Below are 22,749 nucleotides of genomic sequence, written 5' to 3'. Positions count from 1 at the left end.
GCGGAGGTCACATTTGGTTGAAATCGGTAAAGACTTTGGCTCAAATCGGTGAAAATGTGAATTTTTGTTTTATCCAAAATCCACAGTGTCATCCTGTGTGCACTCTTTGCTCATCTATAAATAGCTCTGATGCATTCTAGTGGCACTGAAATGTATGTACTTGTATTCCGGGTTCAAAGGTCATATGGCGTCAACGGGGTGAAAAAGTATCCTACATGTATATCAGCTGGGTTGGACTTAAGGGCATACTACACCCATATATTGGTTTGATTGGTCTAAAAAAATATTTTTTCATTTATAGCTAGGCGATATATGCACGGATCATGTGAAATTTAAAAAAAATGAAAAAAAAAAAGAAAAAAGTGCTTTTACACCATTGTAGTAAGTCATTTTAGCCCTATATATTTTTTGTTTACTGTGTATCCTAGTAACTCAGATGCGTGTTTCATAACAAACCATAATTTATTCTATTGAACATGTTCAAGTAGGGTACATGAATAGAATACATTAAATCCTTTGTTATACTATAGAAAATCTATAGTGGTGCATGCAAAATATATAACACTGAATAAATTAAATAAACACTTACACAATGGATGCATAGTCATTAGTCAATGTGTTGTAAGGAGAAGAAAAGGCTATTAGGTCACCGTATGTCAGGTTATAGGTCAATTGGTTCAGGTCAAATTTAAGCATCAATTTTGAATACACATGTAAGAGTCTGTGATATCATAATGAGGAATAATTTTGATATTCTGTCTTTAACTGGATATATATATCGAGAAGTGCAAGGTGGATATACTAATATACCTTGGGATGTAAATGGTGAGTACATTTTAGAATGCCTAGTTGAGATGGATTTCACAAATAAATATAAAATAGTTACCAAAATCACAAAAGTTAAGCTTACGGAAAACTACCCAATATGGTGGTATAGGTGACAAGAAATACAATTTTTTCAACATTGCTGCAGTATGGTTGTGGTAACCTGTTACCTGTGGCTTAATTAAGTTTCAGTGAAATAATGTCGCAAGTTAAAAATACAAAATATAGCTCAACATTGAAAATAGAAGCATTTTAACCAGTTCCTTTTTGATAGTTGTGGAGCACCAAGTTCATGAAGTTAGAAAAGAAATCAGGAACCACTTATTCCCATTTTACATATCAACTTTATTTCCCTAACGTGTTAGCAACACATATCCAAAATTTTAACGAAATCCGTTGATAGTAAGCTTTCCAAAATGAAGTGAATTTAAATCATCAGTGATGTACCACCTTTTGGCTTCTACTTTTAAAAGCATGTAAGCTACGTTGATACCGATGCCACCAATAAAACGAGTAGATTTGCCCCTTCATTTTGCATACCACTTTGTCTAATTTTTTTTTGTAATTTCTTCACAAAATGCAAAAAAAAATCAATGGGTGTAGTACCCCCTTAAACTGGTGATTGCATTATACTAACCCTTTAAATGAAGAAAGAAATGGTCAGTTAAATAAATACATTAATTAATCAATTAATGTCATCCAAGGTCAAAGGTCATCAAACAGAGGTCAAAGGTCATGGCCATGGGTTTATGCTATATTGCTGTTATGCATACTGGCATATTGAGCTTAATAATCATGTACGCATACGAGTATATAGCTCTATACAATAAAACATGTTATTAATTGTTATCAGGAGGAATTGGATTCACATTACCCTTTAAAATTCTTTATTTTGTTCGGGGCAACAATTACCCCAACGCACGGGGTAGCCTAATTGTGGCCCCTAAAACTAATTAACATTATGTTAATTATTATACAAATTGTAATATATTTTCAAATTATATTTATCACATAGGTAGGCCTACCTATTGCCTCTATCCACTCATGCAGAAATTTTACTTCTTCAGTTCATACTTAAAGAATTACATGGTAAAAATGCAAAAAAGGGGGCCACAATTACCCCAGTCTCCCCTATGTCGGGGGGGGGGAGGGGAGTCAAAAACGTTTCAGGTTCTCTGGGGAGTCAAAAAAGTGTTGACTTCAAAAATGTCCAAGTGCCAAGCCCCCACAAAAGACAGTGCTTCTGATAAACTCCCTGGTATGGCTACTGTAAAACTTTGCCCTCAATCTTCCGACAATAATTAACATGATTAAAGGCCCATTAAGTGATTTGCTCATCCGGACGATCGTAAAAATCATCAAAATTCAGATTTTGGTACCTTTGTCATTGTCATAGATGTGCTAACATAGCCTGCGAGTGGTTCAGCTTAGATAAAATAAGACATTTTACACGAATCTGTAATTTAGATACTGACAGTATCTAAGATATCTAAATTAGTTACATGTATATTTAAATGGGGCTTCAACTTCGTCAGTACTGTTGTTCTCTTCGTTTTTTGCCAAATTTGTCATTTCAAAAATACCAAATGACAATTTGAATGACTTACCCTTCACTTTTAAGCAATTTATAAACAATTTTATTCTTTTCACTGGGATCACTGAATGGGTCTTTATTATTATCTGCGACCTTATTGACTTATGATAACAAACAGTAAAACGTGATGACCTTTAGATGGTCTATGTTTGTAGGCAATCTGATCATAAACTACATGTATCAATATAAATAGGCTATGTGATATTCTTTAAAAAAATTAAATGTTGTGTTATAGCCCCCCCCCCCCCAAATGATTTGTCTCATGTTCTCCACGCGCATTTGATTTATGCTGCGCGTTTGCTCAAGCAAAATTTCAGAAGTTGAATTTTTATATTATGGATATTGGTTTTTTTTTACATTTTAACGAAATTTGGCCGGAAAACGGCTGTAAAATCAAATGTTCAATTTTATTTTGATATTATAAAATAGCCATTGGCGTTCGGCGGGGGGGGGCGAGCTTTTCCCAATTTCTGATCAAAAGTTGTATATTTATGTGTGAGCGATAGCTCGCACTGCGAGCGGCTTGCCGCGAAGTGTGAACAGGTGCGGCGCCTTTTAAATAAAAAAATTTGCCCCGACCCTAACTTTGTAAGCTTTTCTACCCCCACCCCCCTTGAAGTGTAATAGTGCGTCCCTGTAAAACATTAACCTGCATTTGTGTGCACAATAGATTTCAACAAGATCACTGCTTGAAAGCTCTTTAACGTTAAAACTTGCACAAGTGGCTTTTTCTTCAGGCACCCGGCTTAGAACATCGCCGACGTAAGTAAGTTCTTAAGTAAAATAAAATATATACATGAAAGCATAGACTATAGAAGGAAGAGGGTCTATGATGAAAGTTACTAATTTTAAGTCACAGGAACAATAATGGATGTTTGTGTCTGATGTCGATTACGTTTGTACAGAAATATTTCCTATATTAAATGTCTGTGTGTATTGTGATTTGTTTATCAACGAAAATTACTTACTAGTACTAAATACTAGGCCTATACAAATACACACACATGAAACTTCCACGCTGTACGCTGTAAACTCGTGACGTTGTTTTGAACATGAACAGTGCCGCAATTTTTCATGCAGGGTTTTCATGCACTCACCGTCGGCAGTCGAGTCATTAAACATGTTAATTTTGTTAAATATAGCACCAGGTTGTTTAACAAAATTATAAGTAGGGGCCTAATAGCTAGTAGGCCTAGTATTAAATATGTTTATAGTAGGCTACTTCCAACATGCAATAATTTTGTATGAGATTGGATGTATCAGGTAGGCCTATAGTTCACATGAATTCGATACTAATAAAGAAAAAGGTTGGCCACTGGCATTTGCACCTCGCCTCATAAAAGTGTTCATTTATGTTATTAGGCCTACCAGAATACTTTGATCCCGCGGGATCTAGCAAAATCAGGTTTTTTTTGGTGGGTGTTCCAAAAGGTAAACCAAAAGGTAAAGGTTGTTACCATGGTTACCTTTATTCATACAGTCGTACAAGAGTTGAGCCCGTGGAGCTGAGCCTGAGAGGGTCGATTTCTCAGAATCATCATAGATTATCGATTTGGAACGCATAAATTGACCGATATCTCATGTATTCCAACCTTTCAAGGTACCTATGAATAATTAAGTAGGTGACGTATTAACGGGGATGGATAAAAAGCGAGTTACGGAATGGGCGAGTCACTGAAAATTGTGGTCAAGGGCGAAAGGCGAGTTGTTGTCAAGGGCGGAAGGCGAGTTGTGGATGAGGGTGTGGTATTATTTCGAAATTTCCCGTAATTTTACGGGAACCAGCCGTAATCAAAACAGCTTTTTGTGCGGAGAACCTCACAGTGTCATCGCCTCGATATCGTCATGGCAGAAATCGCCATGGTAGGTTAAATCCACAGCCACGCATGGCCATTTTGTTCCGACCTGTTTAATAGTTTTGAGACGCATAATGGGCCGAGGGACATCCGACTAAGGCTATTGACAATAGCCTGGTGACTAACCTCTGTGTGTGTGAGTGAGCATGGTATACGTCATGAGGTCATCTGCTTTTAGACTGCCTCCACGAGTGGCCTACGCTGCTATAGTTCGCACATATAAAATCAGAATTTTTGTCAGTTTTTGAGCTCAATACGCACGGTTCTTTCTCAATACGCAAGCTAACGACTATCATATCCTTTTAACACATATATTCAAGTGCAAGCAAAAAGATATGGCTTCTTTAGAATAAAAAAAAATACGGGAGATATTCATCATTTTCTATCCCGGTATCCAAAGATTTATCGTCTGAGTATCAAATCGTACATAGCACATTCACGTGTATCGATCCCGAGTATTGATTTTAGTGTCTCTGCTGTACAATGTAATTATTTAAAACCATGTGATGTCGGTGTGAACCACTATACCTACCTCCACACCCACACACACATCTACATGTATATACTGCAAACCCACGTGTATCACTCAGACTTGTACCCGAGTCCAGCTTGTCCGAGTCCGAGCCGAGCCGAGTCCAGTTGTATCCGAGTCCGAGCCAAGTCCGAGTCCTTTTAGTGTCCGAAGTCCGGACTCGAGTCCAAGTCCGTGGTCCCGAGTCCGAGCCAAGTCCGAGTCCAACAAAATAAGACGCGAGTCCGGACTCGAAGTCCGGCTCGAGTCCGACTCGGTCAGAGTCCATTCTCGGTGGGGGGTCATTCAACTTTAATGTGACATGTATATCTGCCTACTGGCATTGCTTAGTAGGGGAAAATTTGTATAAAAATGGGTCATTGGGTATAACAAATTGAAAAAGGGGTAATTGGGTATAAAAATTTTGAAAGAAGGGGGTCATTTGGTATAACATTTTGAAAAAATGGATCATAAGAAATGGAGCAAAATTTTATATTTTGTTTCTAATTTAAAAATTTACAATACAAATTTGCTGAAAAAAAAAATGTCAAAGATTCCACATAATTTTATGGCATTTTGATGATAAAATTGTAGAAAAACAAGGTCATTGGTCAAAGGTCACTCACTCACTACACCACACCACACACCACTCTCCCTATACTCTCCCACCCTACCAAACCCCACCCCACCAAACCCCACCCCAGTGCACCTCACACAGTTGACATTTCAAGGACTCAACCCAAGTCAACCAACCAGCCATACACACAATGGTACATGTAACTCCTGAAGGTAAAATCTACATGTATCAGATCATCAGATCACCTGTATCAGACAGCAGTCATGTGGGGATATTTGTGTGCGTGTGGCACACTACATGTAAACTCTTGCACCCAGAGACTAGAGAAGCATACAAGTCATGTAAATGAATTGCAATATATTCAAATACATTACATAAAAATAACATCATCATCATCGTCATCATCATCATCATCATCATCACCTTCGTCATCATCGTTATCATCATCGTCATAATAATAATAATACGAGCAGAAATTCACCATTAATTCTAAACATCTTTTCAAAATTGTCCCACACAAATGTGCAGTGCCAGTGAGTAGTGAGCACACACAAACTACAGCACCCTGCCTATGTTTGAGTACCAATTTACTGAGTGGGAGCTGAGATGTAGGGTCCAGTGTGCATGTTTCTCTCTTTCAAGAGTTTTAATATGATTGGAAAGTTCCATGAAAGAACTCTTCGATATTTTTTATAGTGCAAATATTTAATAAAATTATGCATTTACATGTAATTAATTATCAATTATTTCATTTTAAATGATAACAATACATGTAATATGATTCTGCTAAGTGACAGATAAATCTAAATAATTTGGTGGATATGTAGGATATATGACAGATCACAGATTTGACAGCCCCCAATTAATTTGGAAAATGGTTAAAATAGACGATGAGCCGTAAATGTCACTCAATTGTATTCAGTTACAGTGTAAAATGGGCATGAAGGTCATATTCATAGGTATTTCAATTTGGTGCTACGTGTATCTCATTAAATGAGGTACACGTAGCACCAAATTGAGGTACCTATGAATACGACCTTCATGCCCATTTTACACTGTAACTCAGAATACAATTGAGGACATTTACGGCTCATTCGTGCTGTACGGTCACAAATAAGTAAAGTCAACAAATTTGAGATCTATTTTGACATTTTTAGATAATCATTTCACATTTTACATGGATTTAATTGGACTGGACTCGGACCGGACTCGGTTTCGAGTCCGAGTCCTTTTGTGTCCGTGTCCGAGCCGAGCCGAGTCTTTTTGCCGAGTCCAACAAAAAGGGGTCTCGAGTCCGACTCGAGTCCGAGTCCGGACTCGAACGATACATCACTGGTATCACTAACTCCCACTTAATCCTGCTTAAACACACAAAGTACAATTAAATTCCGTAATTTGACTGGTCCCCCGTAAAAGTACGCGGGGGAAACCACTGGCAGCAAATTATCCGGTTATCCCGTACAAAACAACAAATTTTACGGGATAACCGGCAAATTGGCCTACCCATAAATTTTCTAATATTCTATTTAACATGTTTAAAGTGATTGTACTCTTGTTGTATTCGTCGAAACAAGTGATAGATACTACATGTACGTCCTTAGTTGGTAAATACGTCACATGCTAGTTAATTAATATTCATAGGTACCGTGAACGGTTGGAATACATGGGCTATACTCGACCTGATTGACCGCGTGTCACCGCAAATATAAGGTAATCTGCCGCGGTAGTAAACCGTCAATGAGAATCTGGATATGTAGGCCCTATATAATAGGCATCACGGCCACTGATCACGGTAAATGGTGCAGAAATAACCAATGAAACTAAAACCGATAGTAAGTTGCACCCCTATAATTTGGTTTCAACCAACGTTGAACACCGACATCGCCTGGCTAATAATTATTTGATGCAGCAGAGATATTCAAATAAATACACGGGATCGATACACGTGAATTGCTATGCACGATTTTGATATCAGACGAAAATCTTCGGATACCGGGTTGGAAAATGATGAATATCTCCCGTAAATGATTTTTTCTCAAGAAACCAGATGTGGTCTCATACACTTGAAAATAGGTGTTGAACAGATATGATAGTCGTTAGTTTGCGCTTTGAGAGAGTAGCTTGCGTCTTGAGCTGAAAAAGTGACCAAAATTCAAGATTTTAAATAGCGCAGCGTAGAACCTCGTGGAGGTAGTCTCAGGCCAGACTATATGTGGCTATCACGAACATACAGGATCGACGAGTGTCAGACCGACTGACACAAACTGGCTGTGTAGGAGACTATCGTAGAGACAGTCTATATAGGCCTAAGCATATGACAATGGCGAATGTATGCTCGCTGACCGTACAGAGGTCAGTCACAGGCTAATGTCATTAGCCTTAGTCGGATGTCCTTCAGCCTACTATGCATTTAAAAACTATTGTGGAGATACGGTCTTACGCCTCCTCCCTTCCTGAGCGGTGCTCCCTGGGAAAAAGGGATCATCGAGGCAGTTCTTACTTCTGGTCTAAAATGTGAAACACGAATAAAATGTGCTCCTGAGATCTATCCGAAGCGAGTAAGCGGAGTCATCCATTTGAGCTTAATTCTTCCCCTGTGGTTTCAACTTTTAATCGCCACATATGGTGGAGTGAATCCGGCTAAGATCCTGGTAATTTACCTCTTGCTGCCAGTGCTATTGGAGGACGATATTTTGATGAAAATGTAACTTTTCAAGAGTTTGCATCCAGCCCGCCGCGCGGTGCATTTGACTGCACTCCGGCGAGCTGCTATGGGCGTAGCCATGGTAGAGGTCTACCAAGACATTCACTTGTGCAAAGGACGAAGCGTGGACATGTTTTATAAAGGATAATGGAAAAGTGACCAGCTTTAAATTGGATTTTTAACCCTGTTGTACCGAGACTTTTGTATTGATGCCGGACTAGAACTTCAAGATCAACGGTTCACACCGACATCGCCTGGCTAATAATTAGTTGGTGCAGCAGTGACATTAAAATGAATACACGGGATCGATACACGTGAATTGCTATGCACGATTTTGATATCAGACGAAAATCTTCGGATACTGAGTTAGAAAATGATGAATATCTCCCGTAAATGAATTTTTCTCAAGAAACCAGATGTGGTCTCATACACTTGAAAATACGTGTTGAACAGATATTATAGTCGTTAGCGTGCGCTTTGAAAATTGGCCGTGCGCTTTGAACTCAAAATTTGACCAAGACTCTCAATTTTATATTGCGTTGGTCTTGTATGGACTACAGTACGCAGTAGGCTATAGCGGCACTCACTCAAGTGGAGAGAGTATAACCATTGACCGCAATGTCGTATACAAGCTTGCTCACAGAGCGAGAAATCAATTACCCCGTCTATGTCAGTAGCCTTAGTCAGGTCACTTCGCTAATAATATGCATCTCATAAGGTCCGAATAAAATGGTCATGGGTGGCTGTGGATTCAACCTACCATGGCGATTTCTATACTATGAAGATATCGGGGCGATGTCACTGTGCGGTTTGCCAGCAGAGAAATTGCATAATGAACACACAGAACGTTTGCATGGTTTGTCCAATTTTGCTGCGTCTGATAACGCTCAATTGCATCTGATGTGATGATTTTTGTTTTTGGATTGTTTTTGCAAGTACTAAAAAGGTGAAAAAAATTCTTCTCAGCTCGCCTGGCATTGGTTGACTAAAATGACTTCTTCCGTGCACAGTTTCGAATCGAGCTCGTCAGTGACTGGTGACATAGCGGCCAGCAGAGAGGGGGTTATGTGGAGATACGGTCTTACGCCTCCTCCCTTCCTGAGCGGTGCTCCCTGGGAAAAAGGGATCATCGAGGCAGTTGTTACTTCTGGTCTAAAATGTGAAACACGAATAAAATGTGCTCCTGAGATCTATCCGAAGCGAGTAAGCTGAGTCATCCATTTGAGCTTAATTCTTCCCCTGTGGTTTCAACTTTTCATCGCCACACTATTAAACAGGTGGGAATACAATGGCCATCCGTGGCTGTGGATTCAACCTACCATGGCATTTTCTGCCATGACTGGGCTGAGACTGGGCTGAGACTAGCAACTATGTTAATATAGGCCTAGTGTGTATATGTTACGGGGCCAGGTTTCGAGTGGGCATCATACTCTGTTGATGACAAATTTGAAGAGAAACACCATGAGAATCTGAAGTTGTGACCAGTGGTTAATGCATTTATTCAAGGACTGGCCTGATCGGTTAAACATAATAAATGCACTAAAAATATCTATATTACGAAAGTTACGACCTTAACTTCAACATCGGTATAGTCGTCCTCTTATTTAACGGGCATCTGACTGCGAATTCAACAACTATACTTTTGTTCCCTGTTAAGCTCATACCTCAATCTATAAAATATGAATATTAGTATCTTATGCAATGTTAAATATCAATCCTTAACTTTTAACCATCGCATGTCATGCTCAAGCAATACCAAACAATACTTTAATCATAAACCATAAAATCTATGCCCTAATATGATCTGTTGAATGCTTGTGAAACTAATATTATTAATTAGCATGATAAGCCGAATCTTTTCAATCATATACATCTCCATCATTACTCATTACTATTATGATGTTTACATCATTTACCCTAAATACATGTTGCTCTAATTATCACTAGTATTATTATTATCCTTATGATTATGATTATTATTATTATTATTATTATGATTATTATTATTATTATTATTATATTATTATTATTATTATTATATTATTATTATTATTATTATATTATTATTATTATATTATTATTATTATTATTATGTTTACTATTTAACACTTATAATAGTATTTCCAACTTTTAACAACTCATTCCAAAATATAATATACTTAAGGGTAAATTGTCATGTTTACTTGAACATATATTTTGATCAGCATATACATTTATTAATGTACCAAAAACTCTTTAATAGGCTATCCTAATTTCCTATTTTTATCTCAATCAGCTGATCTTTGTTATGATTCCTGTCTCTTTACATATACCATAAACTGTGCATAGGCCATACAGTGGAATCTACAGAGTTGTCATGGCAACTAGACTTTCACACGTGGGTGCAGGACCATGTGCTCCTTATCTCTTTGCTTTGTGTGCACTGTCCATCTGGAGATTGCCAGACTCCCTCATTTGGAGCCCAAAACAGGTGCAATCGAGCGTGGCTCCCTTTCCTTAAACAGTGATTTGGTGCTTTTGGGTGCTTCATCTAGCAACACTCTTGATAGATGAAGCCCTGATTTTCTTACTATTTTCCTTAAAACTATTTTACTTCCTTGTGAAACATAATATAACTTAATGCAATATATCTGAACACATACCTTTGGTCTTATGTGAAAACTAGCACAGGAGAGGCATGAATAACTGATGATTTATCTCCTGCATGTGCACTCATAGATGACCATATTATAACGGAGCATCCCACAAGGTGGACTCAGAAAACTGGCTTTTTAAGAGTCCCTTGCAGACTTTATCATTTCTACACAGCTCAATGTATTCTTGGATATTAATAGAAAATTCATATTAGAACATTTGAACTATAGACATACCTGTTGATGACAAATTTGAAGAGAAACACCATGAGAATCTGAAGTTGTGACCAGTGGTTAATGCATTTATTCAAGGACTGGCACTGACCTAAGGTCACCACTTCAGAGGTGTCAGGATGCTTGACTTCTCAAATGTCACAACATATTATTTCACATATCAAGAAATCCAAAAAATATAGTGGGGGTCCTAGAAACCATTGTGGAAAGTATTGAGGACATTACTGGTCCACAACACCCTCCCCCACTAAAAGAAGGGCTGTCCCATAAGGACATGATATTCTTGCAGTCCGTCAATACATCAAAACAAAATGAAGCAGTTCGTCAGCACAACACCATTAGCGCAACTGGCTGTCGTCATCCGGGTACACATATATATCCATTGCTGTACAGTTATAGGAAGCAAATGCAAAGTCTGTACTTGCTGTCGTAATTATCAATTGTTCTCAATAGAAAGCGTCATATTTGGCAAAAGTCTCTCATAATTGGCAAAAGTCTCTCATAATTGGCAAAAGTTTCTCATAATTGGCAAAAGTCTCTCATAATTGGCAAAACTGCATTGTCATTTCACACAATGTGATCTTCTGGTATACACACATCGGGATAGAAAGTTGTTGTTCCACTATTCACTTCACAGGTACTGACACACCACTGAGGTGGGGAATTTTAAATTGCCATGGCACTGGGTAAGAACATCCATTACTGCTCCAGGGCTACCCCATGTCACTGGACAGGTGGAAACGAGTGCGTTTGTAGGGTGCGCGCATACCTCCACAAGCTAGTGTTTCCTAATTCCTTCAGAATCATTTGCCTGGCAGTCCATTGTACGTTGTACTCCTACTCAGAAGCTGCGCAGCTTAACTCAAAGGTTCATTAGCAGTCAAATCTTTGTCGGGTGTCACATCACAATTCCATTCGTAAAATGCTCGATGTGCGGTGACCCACATTCCATTCTTCTACACTGTACAGTGATTAACCGTATTTTGCCCTGCTCTTCCATATCAACGTCAGAGTTCACATCGTGATATTCTGCATACTGGATTTATCTTATAATCCTTAGAGTCCTGTGACTTGTCCATGGAACATTTTCTACGTTATCTCAAACTGCTTGTTCGGTGACATCATAGTCATTAACTGTGGGAGGTGTCACAGTACAAGCTAGTTCAGTTCGGCATTGGTAGCATTTTGTACTTTATACTAGTTACGTAAGACCTTTTCATGTGGATTCACAGCCATCTGGTCCATAATATTTTGGTTCTCCATAAAGAGCGAATCAACACCTTTTCTGGAATTGTTCATGGCTGTACATCATCTGCTATGCATTATCCCTGTCGTCTTACTTATCTGTAGACCAATTTCTATGCCAAACTCACAAATTCAATTTTATTACACTTGATGGGGATACATCCAATGATGCGGTTGTTGCGGAGTTCCATTTTGGTGGTGGGGTGTCATCCAAGGTGGCATGAACGCTGGTGGCCATCCCGGTGGATATGGGTATGCCATCAGAGGGTGGGGAGGTGGCCACGGGCCTACGGTGTTAGCTGGAGGGGCTGTAGCCATTTTGTTTGCTCGATGATATTGGTCGGCCATCCACTCTTGGTTAAATTGTTGGGCGTTGCATTGCACTCCATTCACTTGGCTCTGCCATGCTGGTGTTCCCATCCCATAGTAATTGAATGTCTGAGGAGGTCGGCGATCTCTTGTAGACCTGCGGAGATGTTGGTCGCCATCACTGTCAGCTTCCGGATCACTGTGGGTTGTAGTTGGCTCCGCGCTGGTGTGAGGAACATTCTCGTGTAGGATACTGTCTCCTATGTCAGGCACTGCAGGTGTACTACTGATGGCTGGTTCGGGGGACTGTTTTGAACTAGGTCCCTCAGCTGTGTGTTGGTCTGTGAGGAAGGTTGCGGCAGGGTTTCCTGGATGCTGCTCATGTGATTGCAGCTCTGTTTGATCTTCCTTTGCTGATTCTAGTTCTGCTTCCACATGAGGAAGATCAGCAGAAGTATCATCATCTTCTTCTTCTGTTCCCTCTGCCTCATCTTCATTCTCTGCTTCTTCCTCGCCTTCATTAATTTCTTCTTCCTCTTCACTGTCATTCTTTTCTTCTACCTCTTCTTCTTCATCATCTACTTTCTCTGTTGCATCTTCAGCTGTTTGCAGCCCCTCTCCAGCTCCTATTGTCGTATGCAAGGGAGCTATCGATTCTGTACTGGAAGGGGTGCTAGAAGATGTAGGTGGGTTACTGTGTGACCGTAAAACTCTGAGAGGGATCATTTCCTCATCTGAATCAGAGTCAGATTCACTATTCAGCTGGACAGGCTCGTAAGCAGGTTGTGGGGGCTTGGTCATGGCAGGTTTGGGCCTTTTCGGAGCAGTTCCCCGTTGTGTCATGTCAAGTCCACTTGAGTTTTCCTTTGGAAGGTAGTCACACGGTAGAAGCATATTCCTGTGGACAACCTGCATCTTTCCCTTGCCGTTTTCAAGCTTGACTTCGTAGACAGGTAAGTCTGGGCCCATCTTCTTTGTGACCACATAGACTGCATCCTTCCAGTATGCCTTTAGCTTTCCTGGGCCTCCTGGAGAGGCTGCATTACGGACAAGAACTCGATCACCTGGCATCAAAGCATTACTGTGGGCCTTTTGGTCGTAGTTTCTTTTCCCCTTAGCCGCAGAAAGCTCTGCATGTTTTGATGCAATCTCATAGGCAGCCTGCATCTGTTTTCTCCATTTGGCTACATAGCTTGCATGGTCTGCACCACCTTTCATTTCACCTTCAGTGCCAAATAGAAGATCTACTGGTAGTCGGGGTGAGCGTCCGAAGAGCAAGCAAAAGGGTGAGTATCCGGTGGCTTCACTTCGCGTACAGTTATAGGCATGTACCATCTTGTTTAGGGATTCTTTCCAGTTGCTCTTCTGGTTCTCTGGTAGGGTACGAAGCATGGAGAGTAAGGTGCGGTTAAATCGTTCTGCCTTGCCGTTACCCTGGGGATGATATGGTGTAGTCCGAGCGTGCTGGATTCCTGCCAAGCGCTGCAGTTGGTCGAATAGCTTATTCTCAAACTCTCCACCCTGGTCATGAAGGATGCGTTGGGGGAAGCCAAACCGGGGGATGAAGTCGTCAAACAACTTTGAAGCTGCTGTCTTAGCTGTCTTGTTGGTTGTAGCGTACGCTTGAGCGAACCGGGTAAAGTGATCGACTACCACTAAGATATATTCATAGCCTCCCTTGCTTCGTTCAAGATGAAGGAAGTCAATACTGATCAGCTCCAGTGGCTCTGAGGTGATTACTGGCTGCATCGGAGCTCTGGGTGGACGGTGCGGTCTTCTTTGCTTTATGCATGAACATTCATGGGCGATGTAGTGCTCGAAGTCTGCTTGCATGCCCGGCCAATAGAACCGGTCTCTTGCTAGATTAACTACTCGATCTGCGCCTAAATGACCCATCTCACCATGTAGCTGTTGGTATATCATTGGTCTGTACTCTTTGGGTATTACCAGCTGATATCTACTGGTGGTTTTGCGATGTAGAATACCCCTACTGTCGATCACCAGATTCTTCCACTCATGAAGTAATCGATTTCTTGACTTCTCCTTTATTGCTGGGGGTCGGCTCCCTGTCTGCTTAGCTCTAAGAATACTTCCAATCTCTGAGTCCTCTTTCTGAGCTTTGAGGATCTCATCATCCGTTAATGACCTGATTGTCAAATCCAGACGATCACATGGTTGCTGAAGCGTAGCTGGGTTGGTGGTAACAGCTGCAATTAATGTGTTGTCTGGGTCTGTTGCTTGCTTGGAAGCTCTAGCAATTGCTTGGAAAGCAGGAGGAGTTATTTCTTTGCTGCATTGTTTCATGTATTGGTTGATGTCCTTTGGCATCCGGGACAATGCATCAGCCGCTGTGTTCACTCTTCCAGGGAGGTATTTCAATGTCAGGTGGTAATCACATAGCTCGCCAACCCACCGCTGACCGGTGGCATTTAGCCGTGCTGTCGACATTACATAGGTCAAGGGATTATTGTCTGTGAATACGGTGATGGAGGGTGCGTAGTACAAATAATCCCTGAACTGTTCCGTGACTGCCCACTTGAGGGCTAAAATTCCAGTTTGCCAGAGTGAAGATGGTAATTCTTCTCAGCCGTGTTGAGTGTCCGGGATCCGTAACCGATCACCTTGGGTTTCCCATGTTGTTCTTGGTAGAGGACGGCACCCAGTCCATCTGCTGAAGCATCAGTGAACAGCTGGAATGGGAGGTTGAAATCTGGGAATGCCATCACAGGGGGATTGAGCATCTGGTCCAGCAGGGTAGTAAGAGCCATGTGGTGCTTTTCATTCCACAGTATAGGGGTCTTTGAAGGTATGCTATTGTTAGTCTTTCTGTTTCCCTTCTTCGGCATTCTGCCCTTCGGTAATTTGGGATGATTCTTCGTGCCTTCTGGGCTGGCAAGTAGCTGGTAAAGTGGCTGCGCTATCTGAGCAAACTGTGGAATAAACTTCCTGTGATAGCCTACCAATCCGAGAAGTTGTCTGAGATCTCCGACAGTCTTTGGCTCTCTGCTCCTTAGTGCTTGAAGAGCGACGATATCTTTCTCATCTGGTCGGTATCCTTCAGGTGAGATGACTTTCCCCAGGTACTTAACTTCTTTCCGGAACAGCTCACACTTACTTGAACGGAGTTTCATACCAAATTCTCGCATTCTGCGAAGTACTCTCCGAAGCCGTTCCACATGTTGTTCAAAGGTGGAACTGAAGACAAGGACATCATCTAGGTATGTGGTACAAATGTCAAAATTAAAGTTTCCTAAACAATCCTCCATGCACCGCTGGAAGGCCGCTGGTGCATTCTTCAACCCGAAGGGAATCCGTACCCACTCATATAAGCCCCACGGGGTTACAAAGGCTGTTAATGGTCGCGACTCTTCATCCATAAAACCTTGGTGGTAGGCCTTTCCCTGGTCGAGGGTGGAAAACCAGGTGTTTCCACCAAGGGCATTGAGGACATCTTGTATCTTGGGGATCGGTTGTCTGTCTGGAGTGGTTTTGGCGTTCAGGGCACGGTAATCAACACACAGGCGAAGACTCCCATCCTTCTTCCGCACGCATACCAGTGGTGAAGAGTATGCGGACTGGGACTTTATAATCCAGCCACGATGGATTAGATCCAAGAGATACTCTTTCACTTCCAGGTGGAGTGGTCTGGGTACCGATATATATGATCTTTGTACGGGATCTTGATCAGTCAGGTTGATGTGCATGTTTAGCGATGTAATTTTTCCCATATCTTGTTCGTCACGTGCAAAGGATGCGGATTCTTCTCGCAGCATCTTCTTCACCAGATCCTGATGGTCTAAGGGAAGGTGGTCCAGATCAACTGGCGGTATCCAATCTGGAGAAGTCTCAGATCCTACCGAATTGACTCGCACAGTTGAATCAGCAGCATCATCGTGACCATCGGCTCTTGGCTCCTGTAAGTTACCTGGAATGACCGATCTCACTACGGTGAGAGTACCCAGGGACGTTCTGTTTCCTAAGATAATATCACGGGAAGATGTATTCGTGATGGGTATAGCCACACGGCATGAAGAACCTTTTGGTACTGTTACTGGTGTCTCGTGCAGCTGCAGGCCTTCCAGCGAATTAAAGGGTGTTGGTTCAAACAGAGCTACTGTCTCTTGGATTGCATTAGCATGTGCTCTACAGGTAACCAGAACGGTCTCTCCTTGGGAATGATGGTGCAGGTCTTCCCAGTCTTGACTGTGCAAATGGTATCCATATCGCCTGCCCGAATCACGTTCAAGATCTGCGTTACTTTATCTGCCTTGACGGTCAGGAAGAGTTTCTTGAAGATTTGATCTTGTTCTGATGGTGATCTGGCGTCTCGTTGGATGATCTCTTCAATGACGTTGTAACCAATCACTGGCTCTTCCAATGATGCTGAAGTGACCAGAACAGGGACTATCAGTTGGAGTGGGGGTCTTCCATCAGCCGTGGGAAACTCTAAGACTACCTCAAGCCATCCATCGAAAGGAATATTGGTACCATTGGCTGCTGTCAAACTTAGGCTGGGTTCCAAAAGAGATTTGATGGACTGTAGTTCAGTGTGTGGAATATTTTGCTTCCACCACTGTCGCGAGATCATGGAGACCTGCGCTCCAGAGTCCCACAGCGCGATGGTCTGCTCCCCATTCACGGCAACCCTTACCAGACACCGTCGTCCAACTAACTTGATCAACTTGTTCCTCTTGGGGTGGTTATGCTCTGTTGATGGTTCTTTCGGTGTTATCTTATTTACATTATTTACAGTTGACATGGTTGAGGACTTTGTTTGGTAAGCTACACTCTGTCCTCTCGAGGTGCTCGATAGCCGTTTCCCTGGTAGTGCGAAGGGCTTCCACTGGTGCAGCCTCGGGCAATGTGTCCACTGCTGCCGCATTTGAAACAGTGCCTACACTGACCACCCAGTCCTTGCTCACGACACCCTTGACACCCTCTTTCTCTACGGTTACCACGCCCATTATCTCTCCTTTCCGTTGGGGACTTCGCCTGTAAGGCCATCACACATGCTTTTAAATCAGCAAGGCCCGCAGTGAGCGCCTCAATAGCCTTGTCTTGCCTGCTGGACTTATCTGGCTGTACTCTTTCTGCATCAACTTTGCTGACGTGTATACTCTTCTTGACCTCCGTCTTCTGCTGCCTCATAGTCTCCAGTCCCGCAGCCACATTAATCCTTTCAAGCAATGCCTCATCTGTGACACCATCTATGAGGTGAGGTTTGACATCTGCTCTGATGTTATCGTCCCTCAAACCCGTCGCCATGGTGCGCAGAAACATCCCTTGGACCAACTGGGTATCATATTTAGGCCCAGTCACGGAATTCGCGGCGAGGAAAACAATCTTCTGTTTAATGTCAATTGCCCTCATGACGAAGTCCTGCGGGGTCTCTGTCTTCTCTTGCTTCAGGCTGGAGAGCTCCTGGTAGTAATCAGTGGCATCCCGTTCCTGGTAGTGGGCTCGAATTATTGCCCTCATCCTCTCCATGGTTAGGTCTACGTTTCCTTCTAACACGGATCTTAGGGGGATCCCCGGGTTCACTGCCTTGATCACGGCCTCCACTACCTCAGCCTCCTTGTAGCCCTTTTTTAGGGCTGTCCCTATCTGGTGGTTGAGACTAGAGAAACTTAGCCTGTCTTTTGGGTTACTCCCCGATTTGACCACTAATCCTGCAGTCTTTGTGTAGCCTCACTCCCTGCTGCGTGACCTTGGTGGACGTTGTTGCATTTCCCAACTTCTTTTCCAGTAGCTCAATCTTTTCCTTGAAGGCCGCTTCCAAAGCTGCTACCTGGAGCAAGTGCGCTTCCGTCAGTGTTTTCAGCTCAGCTTGGGCATCTTGTTTGGGGTTGTCCTTATCACCAGGCGGATGTAGCCATCCCTCTATCTGCTCTTGTACCATTATCAAAACTGACATGCCCTTGTCTTCTGTCTCAGACAGATCAGTGCTGTGAAGGTATGTCACGATGGCCTGGATGACTTTCAGACGATTGGCCACATCAGCACCAACTTCCATTTTCAACAAGACAGTTACCTTGACCAGATCTTCCAGATCAAGCTGGTACAAGGATCCCTGAATGTTAACCAAGGTCTCCTCTATTGCATCCATGATTAGTTGGTGGGACTATTAAAATCTGTTAAAACCTCGTCACCTATCTGGTCGCTCTCGTCTATTCCTGTCCAATCATGGATACTGTCCGTCGGGATATGGTAGTCACTCATCTGCTCTTCATATCTATCTTCACAGCATGGGTCCTGGCAGGATCGCCAAAATGTTACGGGGCCAGGTTTCGAGTGGGCATCATACTCTGTTGATGACAAATTTGAAGAGAAACACCATGAGAATCTGAAGTTGTGACCAGTGGTTAATGCATTTATTCAAGGACTGGCCTGATCGGTTAAACATAATAAATGCACTAAAAATATCTATATTACGAAAGTTACGACCTTAACTTCAACATCGGTATAGTCGTCCTCTTATTTAACGGGCATCTGACTGCGAATTCAACAACTATACTTTTGTTCCCTGTTAAGCTCATACCTCAATCTATAAAATATGAATATTAGTATCTTATGCAATGTTAAATATCAATCCTTAACTTTTAACCATCGCATGTCATGCTCAAGCAATACCAAACAATACTTTAATCATAAACCATAAAATCTATGCCCTAATATGATCTGTTGAATGCTTGTGAAACTAATATTATTAATTAGCATGATAAGCCGAATCTTTTCAATCATATACATCTCCATCATTACTCATTACTATTATGATGTTTACATCATTTACCCTAAATACATGTTGCTCTAATTATCACTAGTATTATTATTATCCTTATGATTATGATTATTATTATTATTATTATTATGATTATTATTATTATTATTATTATATTATTATTATTATTATTATATTATTATTATTATTATTATATTATTATTATTATATTTATTATTATTATTATTATGTTTACTATTTAACACTTATAATAGTATTTCCAACTTTTAACAACTCATTCCAAAATATAATATACTTAAGGGTAAATTGTCATGTTTACTTGAACATATATTTTGATCAGCATATACATTTATTAATGTACCAAAAACTCTTTAATAGGCTATCCTAATTTCCTATTTTTATCTCAATCAGCTGATCTTTGTTATGATTCCTGTCTCTTTACATATACCATAAACTGTGCATAGGCCATACAGTGGAATCTACAGAGTTGTCATGGCAACTAGACTTTCACACGTGGGTGCAGGACCATGTGCTCCTTTATCTCTTTGCTTTGTGTGCACTGTCCATCTGGAGATTGCCAGACTCCCTCATTTGGAGCCCAAAACAGGTGCAATCGAGCGTGGCTCCCTTTCCTTAAACAGTGATTTGGGTGCTTTTTGGGTGCTTCATCTAGCAACACTCTTGATAGATGAAGCCCTGATTTTCTTACTATTTTCCTTAAAACTATTTTACTTCCTTGTGAAACATAATATAACTTAATGCAATATATCTGAACACATACCTTTGGTCTTATGTGAAAACTAGCACAGGAGAGGCATGAATAACTGATGATTTATCTCCTGCATGTGCACTCATAGATGACCATATTATAACGGAGCATCCCACAAGGTGGACTCAGAAAACTGGCTTTTTAAGAGTCCCTTGCAGACTTTATCATTTCTACACAGCTCAATGTATTCTTGGATATTAATAGAAAATTCATATTAGAACATTTGAACTATAGACATACCTGTTGATGACAAATTTGAAGAGAAACACCATGAGAATCTGAAGTTGTGACCAGTGGTTAATGCATTTATTCAAGGACTGGCACTGACCTAAGGTCACCACTTCAGAGGTGTCAGGATGCTTGACTTCTCAAATGTCACAACATATTATTTCACATATCAAGAAATCCAAAAAATATAGTGGGGGTCCTAGAAACCATTGTGGAAAGTATTGAGGACATTACTGGTCCACAACATATAGAGTGCTTGCATGAAAGGTCATTAGTTCAAATCATCCTCCAGACACGCTCCATAAGATATGCTGGCTAAATGCATGGAGTATAAAGAATTACTTTGATCAATACCAGTTAAACAAGTGATTTCCTAGCTGGGGGGTTTACAACCCCCCATGCTATGTCCTCGGTGCTTTTCTATCCGATTCTTCTAGTTCTTTCATCTTCTGGCAACAATCTTCAAAATGCTTCTCCTCCTCCATGTTACACCCTACAATTACGTAACTTGCACATATGTACGGCGATGCGCCGATGACACTGTGCCCTATAGTCTCAGCGACTGGGCATTATTTTGCCCACCCAGTAAATTCAGTTTATGACTTGCTCCAAAATGCACATCCAGTAAATAATTTTGCCCACAAAATCTGGGCACCAATTAGCATATATTAGATCTTTTCATAACATTTGCCAATTGCGAAAAAGTAGTAACCTTAACCTTAATTTTGACCTAAATGAAGAAAGGAGACGGCCTTCACCCTGGCAGGGAGTTAGATCATGGAGGTAGTTCCACCTCAAGACTGCGAGACACAGTTTAAACATGTAGGGCCTATAGGCCTATATGCGAGTTTCGGAAATAAATGATACAAGCCCAAGAAATTATTACCTATTTAATATGCAAACTGACATATAATAAATAACTTTTCAGATTTCCGACGAAATGGCAACGGTAAATTCCGGTGTTTCGGAGAAGGTGACACTAGCACTTTTCGGTGTTGGACGGATAGGCTCTGTACATTTGAAGTCTATAGCGAGACACCTGAGGATTCATCTTAAATATCTAGTTGAAGAAGCCGTAGACATCGCAAAGAAGGCTTTGAACGACGTGGGTCTTGAGCATGTATCCATCGTGAACTTCAAAGGAGTTTCACAAGTCTTGGAAGATAAAAGGTATGAAATCAGTTTTGTTAATGTAGGCCTAGGCTACCAATATTTTTCACATGACATATGATATTGAAAAATACAGAGCAGGGGCGATTTAGAGTGCATGTGTATGAGTGTACTTTTAATGAACTTAATTCTTATCTAAACTGAATTCACGGGTCATAGGCCTATGTATACATAGTATACATTGTAGGCCTATACAAAGGAAATTTGTTCAAGTTTCGTCTCTCGAATCTATAGTAACCATGGAAACCTTTGAAAAAATAAGGTATTCATTCATAAATTCCGGGGCTATGGATCATTTTAGTCGTTTTTAGCTTTAAGTGTAAATTGGCTCAGCATTATTGATGTTTGTGTATTATTATGATTGCTGGTTTTATACTGTTGTAGATTAAGATTTAATAATTGATATTATTTTTGATGGGTTTTAATGCTTCTGTAGTTTTTAAGATGTTTGTAGTTTACGGTATTTTTCCTTTTGTGCAGCGCCTAGAGACCCTTTGTTTTGTGTGCTTTATAAATGTCCATTATTATTATTATTATTATTATTAACAATTGACATATTATTTGTCAATGGCATAGTCATGATAGTGAAGCTCAGATATTTGCCTGGGTCATAGTCCGTTCAATCAGAGAAGATGCTTTATTACATCTTCTCTGGTTTAAAATTCTATAGAAAATTTTGACATTGAAATTACCATGCATGCACTTTTGTGTTTTAATAGTAGTGTTCCTTAATAAAGCCTTAATTAATATACGATTTAGGTGAATTAGGTCATATTTTATATCATTCTGTTCCAAAAAGTTGTAGAATATTATTCAGTAACAGCATTCAGGAAAGTTTTCTGGTGAATGCGGTCATTTTAAGGAATCTCATGATCACGAATTCTTGATTTCTTCTTTAGCAAGTCAGGATCACGAGTCACGACTTCCAGACTTTAAATTAGGATATTGGGCCATCACGAGATCTTGACTTAAATTCCTCCGGATCTCGTGATTAGAGATCCTGACTTCATGGTATTGAAAGTTTAGTTGTAAATCTAGGTGGTATTGTTTTTATTTATTTTCTAGTGTTCAAGGAGTGGTAGTGTGTACCCCTACGTCGACTCACCAGAAAGTCGTCACACAAGCTTTGAGAGCAGGTATGTGCATGCCATTCTTTTTGTTTTATGCACGTTTATATAGAAATATGCAGTGGCTTGGTTCTAGTCTGTGATTTAATTTGTGCTTTCATAGCTTTTCATCAAATCTGTAATTTATTCCCTCTCTCATATCCATTGTATCCCAATAGAGGCCTTGCATCAAATTATCGATTGGCTCCAAACAAAGGATTTGTACCGGTGTCCTTCACCGTAGTTATG

At 40.8% G+C, this 22,749-nt stretch overlaps 1 protein-coding gene across 3 annotated transcripts in view; it reads left to right on the top strand.

Moving 5' to 3' along the window:
- LOC140170044 (inositol 2-dehydrogenase-like) overlaps positions 1 to 22,749 on the top strand; it is a 44,124-nt gene that overhangs the window by 8,647 nt on the left and 12,728 nt on the right. Inside the window, exons 1-3 of one of the 3 annotated variants that reach the window (XM_072193361.1) lie at positions 3,118 to 3,185; positions 21,153 to 21,394; positions 22,460 to 22,530. In XM_072193361.1, coding sequence (XP_072049462.1) covers positions 21,165 to 21,394; positions 22,460 to 22,530 — 301 coding nt within the window. In that variant the 5' untranslated portion in view covers positions 3,118 to 3,185; positions 21,153 to 21,164. Of the gene's footprint in view, positions 1 to 3,117; positions 3,186 to 7,070; positions 7,196 to 21,152; positions 21,395 to 22,459; positions 22,531 to 22,749 lie in introns of those variants that run through there. The other 2 variants (XM_072193359.1, XM_072193360.1) reach the window with 2 other exon arrangements.

The sequence above is a fragment of the Amphiura filiformis genome, chromosome 14 (genome assembly GCF_039555335.1).
Source record: "Amphiura filiformis chromosome 14, Afil_fr2py, whole genome shotgun sequence".
NCBI classification, from domain to species: domain Eukaryota; kingdom Metazoa; phylum Echinodermata; class Ophiuroidea; order Amphilepidida; family Amphiuridae; genus Amphiura; species Amphiura filiformis.
The sequence above is the reverse complement of the archived record's forward strand: the minus strand, read 5'-3'. Positions and strand labels throughout refer to the sequence as shown.